The sequence below is a fragment of the Uranotaenia lowii genome, chromosome 2 (genome assembly GCF_029784155.1).
Source record: "Uranotaenia lowii strain MFRU-FL chromosome 2, ASM2978415v1, whole genome shotgun sequence".
Lineage (NCBI taxonomy): Eukaryota > Metazoa > Arthropoda > Insecta > Diptera > Culicidae > Uranotaenia > Uranotaenia lowii.
The window spans coordinates 224,024,554-224,035,945 of NC_073692.1; the positions used below are offsets into that span (position 1 = coordinate 224,024,554).

An 11,392-nucleotide genomic window follows, 5' to 3' on the forward strand; every position below is an offset into this window, starting at 1 on the left:
ACAATAACAGACGTGAACGACGACGTTAGTCGGGTTAGTTTGCATCAGCAGGAGGAAAGTATTACTTCATTCCCTTGCGCGCCTAGGAACGTTCTCTCCAGCTCTCCGCGCGCTTGACGGTTATTGCGCTATGTATTACGACGACTGCTTTGGCCGCTGATTCGTAACTCCCCGGTTGAGGCGCACACGCGAGAAACACGGGGGGACCGTGGTGCGCGGTGCCATTCCGTTGCGCCCCAGCGCAGTGCCTCGCGTACGGAACCGTTCCTTTTCCGACTCGGTCGCCAATGGGGAACAGTAAGCAGCAAAACAGCGAGCGCGCTCGACGAGCCGAGACACACTTCATGGCACCTTTCTGGGAGCGTTTCGAGCTAGTCTTCTACATACCCCCGTCGAGAGAGCACGCGAATCGTACAACGGTCCCGAATTGTTTGTGCATTTCTGTTTGAAAGCTTTTGATATTCCGTTTTTTCGGTGGAAGCAAATCTTACAAGTACCGTAGTGCCGTAGAGCCCGAATCTCGGTCAACACCAGACAGACAGACAGCTTGGAACGGTTCTCGGAGGAGTCTCAATTTCGAGACGAGTCGTCAAGTGTTGTCGCGGCTAATTTTCCGCGATTTTTCCATCAGTGGATTATTTCAAGTGCTGAACCCGTGTCAAGTTGTGGGGGATTTACACACAAGAGTTTCAATAATACTGTTGAGCATATTTTGCTGCAATCGAGCAGAGTGTTGCGAAGTGAAGCTAACATACAAAAAATAAGTTCTATAAGCGCCAGACAGTGCAGAAGAACGGATTACTTCAAACGCGCAGAGTGTGAGGAGTGTGTGAAGCATAATAACATTTTTCCGGAGACCTTGGAGTGTCGTCGTCTTCGTCGTCCAGAAGGAGCTGCAGCAGGAGCAGAAAAAAAACTTCGTCCAGACAGAGTGTTAGACAGTGAGTGTTGTTACTGGGTTCTTATTCTTGGGTACCCTGGAAATCCAAAAAAGATAGAACAAAAAATAAGGGGAGCATTCCGCCTCGTGTGTGTCATGCTTGCACAGATATGCCAAGTTTTATGGTTTTTATGTTGATTCTTTTTCGTCTGCTAATTCGTTCTTTTGCGTTTATGTGGATCATTTGATGGGTGGAAGAATGAGCGGGTAATGGGGGCGCTTCGTTCGGGCGTTTAGCCTGCATCGAGGGTTGGCGTATTTTTGGAAGAGAGTTCTGTGAACCGAGAATCGGCCCGTCGACGTCGGCGGCGGCGGCTTCAGACAACAAAGGCAGTTAAATTCATGTGATGCATGCATTTGTTGTTTCTCGTTTGCAAAAATTCTTTGACCTCAAGGACCCGATTGCACATTTTTGTTTTGGTGAATTGGACCTTAAACAGGGGAGGGAACTTAAAACTAAGCAACAGAGAAACAGTCACATAACGTCTACGATGTGTCCTTGACCGCGGTCATGGACTGCTTTGCCGAACGCGAGCCGGCAGGAAAAGGACGATGAACTTGTCAAGGCGTTCGCAGAAATTGGTGTGCGATTGAACCGCAGTGGTGTGGAACAGAGAAAAAAATGAAAGGAACACAGTGCAAATAAAAGCAAAACATTCAAAATAATCAATCGAACCTAAAATTTACACCTGCCTTCGCCGACTACCGCGTGCTCGCTGAGTATTGATGATTCATAGTTAGTGTATTCCTATTTCCCGTCGAATCAGCGATTTCCTCGTTAACGTCATCACTTGCGCTGGCACGCACTCACTCGGGCCGGTCGGGATTAGTCAGGATTTTACGCTCCAGAAGTGTTGTTGTCAGGTATTTTCGAGTAGTGCAAGTCACGAGTATTGCTCATCGATTTGCTAATCATCATCGGCAGCGGTCATCTCGCAATTATTCTTAGACCGCGAAAACGTGCAACAGTGTAAAAACGGTGTTGTGTTGAAAGACAAGAACAGTGATGGTCAGACCACGAATGTGCTACCTTTCCGAAGTGCATGCAACCAAACAAACCAAATTTGAGCCGCATTTCGTAAGAAAGAAAATCGTTTTCAGAGGCCGTTGAACGCGTGTGTGCTTTCCGCCAATCGACGAGAGACAATAACAAACTCTAAATTGAGAAGGAAAAAATTGCGGGTGCGAGTACTCTAAAGAATCGCTACTGATGATGATGACTGTCGTGACTGTCGATGATTTCCCCCCTCGCGCTTGAAGGGCGCTTCAACGGCGCACCAACGATGGCGTAATACAAAACAGTTTGTTTTTTGCGCGCCCGCGAGAGCATGGCGCGCGGCAGAGCCAACGAATGCGGCTCCCCTTTTCAAGAACAGTCACGCGGCCGCCGGATTCTCACCGAGCGAGGCACGTTTTGCGCTCCACTTTTTTCTACGTTGTTGTTGTACGTTCTCGCTCGCTCCCCCGTTCGTTCTGTCGCAATAGGGTTCTAAAAGTGACGCGCAAAGTCGCAATAAGCAAGCATCTCGGTCTCGCAGTCAGTCAGACTGCTGCTGCAGTGGGGATATTTTTGGGACAGTGACCTATGGCGGCTCGTTCAGCTCGCTTCCACCTACCCTGTACATCGACCGCTGTTCCTTAAAGGTGTTGATTTCAATCGAACCCGTGCACCTTCGTTGCAATATAACGGGTTGTTGTGCAGCGGCGGCAATTTCTCAATCAAATTAGTGATTAATCATGCTGAGTGAGTGGTACCGTTTTCGTTGTTTGTAGTCGCTGCTGTTGTTGTTTTTGTTTCCACCTCATCTTTGTGTAAACCTACCGATTTACAACAAGTAGAAGAAAAGCAAAAATAAACCTATCACGAAGTCAGGTGGACTACAACCACAAATGAACTAATTTTTCCATCATTTGTCGAATCAGCAAGCAACCTACAGCAGCAGCAGCACGTTACGGTAATCGCGTTTTAGTTGAGCAGGATGATGAAATAGGTTCTGGGACTGTTGCCTGAATCATGAATAACCAATGACCGATATGTGTGTTTACATCATCTGCACCGCTTATTCCTGAACGTTCTTGGCAAATAGTATTTTCTGAGTATGCTGGTTGATAGCACTACCTATAACCAGAAGATGAAATTGTTTATTACCTTCCTATACTTGCACATCGCAAGCTCGATGCCGGGAATTACTTGCACGTGTAGCTCCCGAATCGTACACGCGCCTAGGTTAGCTGGTAGTGTGGCTTGATTTTTCGGAAATGGGTACAGATTACTCATCCAGAATTGTTTGGTTGATAACAAAAAAATTTAAATTCAAGATTCACTGTAATGTTATAAGATGAATATCTATCTCAAATTTTCATTTCATTTCAAAGTAATAGTGAATCAATACAATTTGAAGTTGTTTTTATAGGTTCATATAGTATAAAGAATAGTTAATAGTTGATTTTTTCAAACATTGTGAAAAGATTTCAAAAGTTTAAGAAGGTTCTTAAGAACAACGATAATATATATGAGAAGAATATTTTAGCCGTTAGAATACCCACCTATAGTGTCGAAATTGTGTATTTATGAAATGTATATCAACATTTCCTAAATTGATACACATGATTTGAAGAGCCCTCAAATGATGGTGCCGAACAAAGACATCGATTTGAACAAACATTTCTGTGTAAAAAAATACGTTCCAACTAAAGAAAGAATTATGGGCTTTTGTGGTTCAGCAATGGCTTGTGACCAAAGGGTTAAAAAAAAGAGTTGTTCCATTTCGATAGTTTTTTTAATGTATAAGTTTGTTTCAGTTCCAGAAAATGTTTGCAAAAAAAATAAATTATATACTGTTAATTTTCATCTCATTATCAAATGAGATATCACTTATTCTGGTGCAATAGTAACATCTTTTGCGTTCCAGAACAGAATACGAGAAAATAGCAAATTTTCAAGCCACACCATTCTTCGGCTCGTCCATTTGAATCATTCACTGATGACACTCGTGGCATCGTTTAGTCTCCCAGAACGCAGGTACCCAAACACAAACTTACGAGGGTAGATAACCTGAGGAAATCTTCCTCCTCGAGTTGAGTGTAGGTTCGGTTGTTGATGGGTGGGATTTGGTTGCTCCACTTTACCGGTTAATGACAGCGTGAGATAGTTTAAGTGCTCACACGTTTTGATCATTTTGATTTAGTTTGGTTCGCTTTCCCCAAAGCTGTTGTTGTTTTGTTCTAATAATCTTTCTGCGATGTTTTAAAATAGTTGATAATCTCCCTACAGTTTAGTATCAATGATAGCAAGGATTTTCTTCCCAGATGGTGGGAAATTTTCTGATGAGCTCGTGTTAAGTAATACGTACTTGAAAACAGCTGAGGAATATTTACTGTCGTACACGTGCCCATCTGTTTTGTTTTTTTTTTGTCGAGCAAATTTCTCGTATTTGTTTAAATCAATATTGACTTGTCTGGCGGCTCGTGCAGCCATAACAGATTTTTTTCGTGGGTTGAAGATACATATTTTAACCTGATTTCCAAGAATATATTATTTGTTGCGTTTTTTTATCAGTGACACTTTATCATCCATGTGGCACTTGTGTCGTATAAAATATAAAAATTGTTGCGTAAACGTTATCCAGTGATGTTGTTATCAAATACCTGAACATTGAAAATCATCCTACTTTATTCAAATCAAGAATAATTCATTCTTCTTACAACGGTCCAGTCGCGTTCTCCAGACGATTAGGCAACGTGATCATATTTCTACCCTTCCAATAATCTTCCATCTAACAAAGCGCCGCAAAACAACTTCATCGTCATCAGCAGCAGCCATACAAACAACTCATTCTAAACGGCACGTTCATCTTTCCTCATCTTGTTTTGTTACACCCGGTGAGCGCGCCCCGCTTATCACAGCGCCACCTGCCAGTTAGCGATTCCGGATGACGTGATAATTTCGTTGGAACAATCCTTCATCACCCTTAAGTCGCTACGGCCACCGGTCGGTCGTTGATATGTTACATGATGATAAAAATCAATAGCCGCCACGCTTGCGTCTCCTTCCGCCCAAACACGCTAGCACCTTCCACCTGGACCCGGAATCTCTCCCTTCGGTTCGGTTGTAAACATGCGGCAATGCCATTCTAGCGGCGCACGTTGTCACATGTCTACTTCACGTGCATTCCGTAGATCGTACATACTCTCTTTCTCTCTCGCTCGGTCGACGGCTCGTTTACTTTATTGATTACAACACACAATCCGGTGCACTGCCCCCGCAATCCCGGAACTTCCCCGTGTTCTCAAGCAGCAGAAACACCAGGAAAGAGGGCACAAGTTTTCCACCACAGGCAAACGCAAAAGAACGGCGTAGTTGAACAAGAGTTTATAACTATCGTATAATATAGGCAAACAAGCGCACATTCACACACGTTGATATTCCCATTTCTGTACGTATGGTAGCTAACAGCTGCCGCAGTTCGTTGCACGTTTTCACTAATCGAGTTGTTATTGCCATTCCTCCGCCTATTGCAGATGTACTAAGACGAACTATGATGGTTGCGGATTTTGTAACACGGCAGCAGAACGGTTCACCAATCAACGGTGAAATACCTGGCCAGAACCATAACAACTCCAACATGCCTGGTGAGTACAAGCAATTTAGCTGAGAGCTTCCATCTTTATAGGTTGCAGTACTAACGGTGAATTTATGTTCTTGTTTGTTCCACAGCACACGGTGCCTTGCTGATGAGCAGTGACTCAACAGGACGAGCAAGTCCTGCCAGTCCAGAATCGGACTTCAACGGAAATCCCTACGATTTGGCCGCCCATCTCAAGCGGAAGGAATTATTTTCACAGCGGAAACAGCGTGAATTCATCCCGGATGCCAAGAAAGATGAAAGCTACTGGGATCGGAGGCGTCGAAATAACGAAGCGGCCAAAAGGAGTCGGGAAAAGCGTCGCCTCAATGATATGGTGTTGGAACAGCGGGTTGTTGAATTGACTAAGGAAAATCATGTTTTGAAAGCCCAACTGGATGCTATTAAGAGCAAGTACAATATCTGTGGTGAAAATCTGGTCAGCGTAGATCAAATTCTGGCTACGCTTCCTACCAATGAGCAGGTGTTGAGTGCAACGAAGCGAGTGAAAGTTAACACCCCTACAGTATTCCCATTGGCGAGGACTCCAGTACCTCAGTCGCCTCATCCAGTCCCTCAGTTACCCTTGCATCACCCACTACAGTCACATCCGCAGGCTTCAATTATCCAGCAGCCTCAACAACCTCAACAGCAATCCCAACAAACTGCAGTCATCCACCCAAATCCAAACATCGAGTCACCTCCACCACCACAATCGATTGCTTCACAACTTCAACAGATCACAATTCAGCACACCAACTCGCTCTACAACCATCATCCACCCTCGGCAGCCATCTATCGGGACTACGAACCTATGAACGGTGTTCGAGTCGAGTCCAACAAGCACGAGTCCACGATCCGAAGTCCCTTGGCTCGTGTCGAAATGATGGAACGCGACGAACCGCACCACATGCGTAGCGAACCACACCCCGACCAGCACCGTGATCGTGATCGTGAACGCAACAACGAGCGTGATGAAGTTCCTGCAACTCCGCAAGCCCCCTTTGGCTCAGTAAACTCGCACATCAATGGATCCCATATCCCGCACCATCCGTACTCCACACCGTACGCGTACCCCATCAGCTATGCCAACTACCTGTCTCCGATACCGCTAACGGCCAATGTTCTCAACCTCAGCCGTCGGGCACCTTCACCTTATGAAACCTCCAACGGAACCGGATCCACCAGCAGTCACAGCAGCTCCAGCGATAATGAACACGATCGTGAACACATCCACGATCACAACAACAGCCTACCGGTCAAACTCCGCCACAAGTCCCATCTCGGCGACAAGGACGCAGCCACCGCTCTCCTTGCCCTGCAGAACATCAAACAGGAACCCAACCTGCGTTCGTCCTCACCCTGGGATGATGGAGACGGTTCTTCGGACGAAAGAGACTCCGGAATTTCCACCGAGTGGCCCACCAAGGCCGAACAGAAGATGATGGTCCCGATCCCTCCTTCGCCTCCATCGACTTCGGTGTCACCAATCGACGCCAACATCATCGGTGGCAAAATCACCTCCATCCCCGCGTCCGTTGTGATCAGCAAAAAGACCGAAGAGAACATCCACCTGCAGTCCAAGCTAGCCCGGCTAGAGTCCGAAGTGGCCACCATCAAGAACATGATGATTTCCAACACCGCCGGCAGTGGATTCGGGGTAACGGCTGCAGCACAGTAAACCGTTACACTTTCTAACGAAACCAAAAGTTTCGCACGGCAATGTGATAACAACCGTTCGGCTGGAAGCGGTAGGTACAAATATCAGTGGCAAGAACAAATCGGAGAACACTGGAACGGAGCTGCAAAAAAGATACAGTGCAAAACTAAGTGCGGTGAATGCAGGCTTTGTAAGATAAAACGTGAAGAAATGGTTAACAGAAAAAAAACCGGTGCAGTCGAAGTTGAATTATTTATTACTAAACTTGTAAGTTGGAAAGATAGCATTTTTGTCCTATTTGTTATTATTTTTCTTTACTTTAAAAAAAAACTAAAATCTTTAAAAGACTCTGCTGTTGGTCGGCGGATGCAAAACAAAAGAAATGATAATACAATATGTGAAAAAAACAGGTAACCGAAGGGAACACACACGGAAAGTGAGAACCTCTAAAACAGTCCAAGTATGATAGCCTAGATTAGAACCTCAGCTGCTCGTCGGCCTTCCCACTGGCACATAGCATGGAGTGTGATGATGATTCACGAAGTGTTTGTTGAACGCCTTGAGGGGGGCCTGTGAAGGCAGTTTGAAAGTATAACGTTTATCTTCAGGGAAGATTGTAGGTTTACGTATCAAGTGAACATCAACGTAGAGAAACAGAGAGACCAGAGACAACTACACTCTGTGTATAGCGAAGAAAAGTGAAAACAGACTTGTATTAGCACGTAAGGGCAAACATGTTTCGGAATTGTGATATATATTATTATTTGTTTGAAACAGCAGACAGAATACAAAGTGACTTTTTTATGTATTTTTATACAAAAGCAGTGACCACATAAGAACGGATGATGAGAAAAAATGCTTATACGTTAAGAAGAGAAGTTTTAATTTATTATTTTCAGCAGACTGTGAACAATCTTTGTGCTTTCGCAGTAAGAAAGAAAACGGTACGTTTCAGGATGAATCAAAATCAAAGGAAATTTCTGAAATTTCAATTTAAAAAATCAACTGTTATATCTTTGATGTCAACACCAGGATATAAAACTAGGTGATTGAACCGCCCCCTTTATCAGTAGTTCCCAAACAATTGCGATCGACTATTTATCTTTCAAACAAACAAAAATCAACTATTAAAGCTAGGAATTTAATTAGCCGTAAAACAATTTTAATCCCTAAGCGTAGCAAACAACCAATCAATTTATTCGAAACTATACTTTCCACATAAAGTTGTATGGTGACTTTCAGAACTGATCTTTGATATAAAAAAACACAATAGAAAGAAAAACACAGACCCTCACACGGAGGTAAACAAAATTACAACTATTACTTTACTACTATTACACTATTATCTACTTACAAATTAGGAACGAAATCAGTACTACTGCAACAAGATTACTGAAGTAGCTATTATTCGGTAGTTTTAAAAACGACAAACAACAAACATTTTAAAATCATATTCAAGAGTAAAAAGAGTGCAGCGGCAAGTGTAGAAGTGAAAAAAATCAAATGTATAATTTGTATCAAATTTATGTATTTAAATATATATATTTTTAAAAACATTGAACGAGAGTTGTTTGTTGACGACTAATATCACTATCCCTGGGAGCTGTTGAACCTATTTCTCTCGAAAGCTGATCTTTTTTTCCGAGATTTCCATCGGTAAAAACGATACAAAAATTCAATGCAACATAATCATGAATTATATTTATTTTCTTTAAGTTTTTAAAACTTTCACGACAAAACCTACGAAAGTTAAAAAAATACAACAATTTTGCTTTGAATGTTTTAACCCGCTTAAATGACAAAAATCAGGTAAGGAAAGAGAAAGAAAAAGAAAAAAAGAAATAACAATACGTTAAATTATGATTGGGATTCTGGTAAAAAAAAATTGAAGAACTGATAAAGAGTCAGAAGTACACAATGACCATTTTCTATAATTGCACCACATTGCACCTTAATTTATCGCATTTCCTGTTGGTATCTATTTTTCCGATGTCGAGAAAAATTATTCGTATGTGTAAGACAAAAACTTTGCATAAAATATTACGACTCAATAACACATGTTTTTAACATTTTTAGCGATTATGTTCTATGGTCGCACTTAGATTTGTTATTGTTTTTATTATTTACTTGGTAATTTATTCAAGCAGATAACATTAAATTACAGAAAAAGGAGTTGGAATTTAATGTGAAAACAAAGTGATTTAAATGGACAAACTTTCCGGTGAGATAATGGACATTCTTTACACAAGACACATATTGAAAGCGCGCGGCAAAATTCGGTGAGTTACACCGGTGCTAAGTACATTGTACGTGTATGACAATGCCACGTTAGGACGTATTTGCTCTAAATAAAAACACGATGTACTCGATAGTGTGCGACGCGACAATCATTAAATATTTAACTTTGCTCGATCACATCCTTTCCCAAAGGGAATCCAAATCTTATTTACCTTCCCCACTAACAAACCACCCTTCCTGTGACGACCGTGGAGATCTAGAGGTGGATTCGAACCCTTCCTTTCCCCGATGAACCGTAAGGACGTGGCCGGCGCCGTTATTGACCATATAAGATAATGAACCTTCGAAACGTGTACACAGAAAATGGTAAGCTAATCCCAAGCCCCATTTATTTGGATCTATGTACAATTTTGATGGTTCTTGTCAATCACGGAGTAGCAACTACTGAAATATACGGTTCATCTAAGCTCAAGCTCATTCTTTACACAAGACACATATTTTTATAAGTTTACTAGCTGACCCGATGTGCTTTGCAACACTTTTTAGTGAAACACTTCAAGTGATATTTTTATCAATAAGTACCTCAAATTAAAATTTTAAAATTGTTCCTGAAAATGCACTATACAAATGAACTGCAATACTAGGAAGATATATTCTAATTTTCGTGAATGATTTTTTTTGTTGGAAAATTTTTTTCTAAAGCATGTTTTTTTAATCAATGTTCAAATTCTCAAATAAGTACTCTGCCTTTATTTGCTTCAACACCACTTAAGTTATACCAAAACATATTTTAAACGTGTATGGAATTCCCCTCGTCTTTCCGTCAATTAAAGAGCAGGTTTCAAATTAAGATTGAACAATTTTTTGTAAATACATAGCATCACATGCATAATTTTGGATTATTTGCTTCATTCGTTTTCAAGTTCTGCGAAAAAATATGTTAAAAATCCTCTCCATTTTTTCCGTCTCCCTCTCTGAAAAAAGGGATAGATTTCTGGTATGAATATAAGAGAAATTGTATGAGAGCCTTTTTTCTGCTTTCTATCTCCCATCTGTATAGATGGACGAGTCTCAAATCATTATAGAAATATTTCTCGTACTCTATCCTCCCATGAAAAACTTACTTTCTTTTGTTAATAAGGTATAGTTATCTTAATAAAAAGGATTGGAGCCTCTCTCCTCCTTTCTCATCTTCCTACTATAAGGAATGAGGGCTCTCAAACAACAACTCTCCCATGCCAAATTTATTTCAAATAAGTATACAAATATTTCTACTACTCAAATACTCTCCTATGCCAATTTCGGTTCAATTTGCTAGATCAAAATTGTCAAAAAGTTCGAAAAACAGTTACCTTTGTCAAAAACTCTGTGTTTCGTATTTTAACAATTTCAAATTGCAAAAATGTGCCAATTAACGTTAATTTTTCAATCCTTTTTTCAAAATTCATTTGGTGTAACCTAAACAATTTTGATTGCCTAAACCTAAACACATTGACTGAAAAGTACGGGTTTTACACAACTTTTCTTAAATTTTTGTAGTCATGATCTTTAAGAATTTCAAAAAAAATATATTCTATTGTGCTTGTTTAGCTTTCTTGGAGACTACGTGAATTTTTTTTTCCAGCATTCCGTAACTGATTCACCGTCTTTTTTCCGAAGCATGTTTGATTCGGTTTTTTTTTTCATAGACTTTGAATAACGAGAAATTGAAGTGATGTAGGCGGAAAATGTGTGACATACAGTTAGATTTAGTTAGATTACGAGTTTTCAAGACTATAAACTTTATAAAAGTTGGTTGAGAAACAGGAGGGTTTTTCCTGGGTTCGTCCATAAAAAAATTTCAATAACAAATAACAACCAGTTGTAAACAAAACGAAAAATTACAAAAATTTTAAAATTCTAAAAATGGCAATAAATCACATAAAATAA

General features: G+C 41.1%; 1 protein-coding gene across 1 annotated transcript; it reads left to right on the plus strand.

Moving 5' to 3' along the window:
* The first annotated feature begins 510 nt into the window (after nucleotides 1-510).
* LOC129746583 (uncharacterized) lies at nucleotides 511-8,786 on the plus strand. The gene is made up of 3 exons (XM_055740314.1): nucleotides 511-941; nucleotides 5,462-5,572; nucleotides 5,658-8,786. The coding sequence occupies exons 2-3, from the start codon at nucleotides 5,479-5,481 to the stop codon at nucleotides 7,244-7,246; spliced, it is 1,683 nt and encodes a 560-aa protein (XP_055596289.1). The 5' UTR covers nucleotides 511-941; nucleotides 5,462-5,478; the 3' UTR covers nucleotides 7,247-8,786.
* The last annotated feature ends 2,606 nt before the right edge of the window (nucleotides 8,787-11,392 follow it).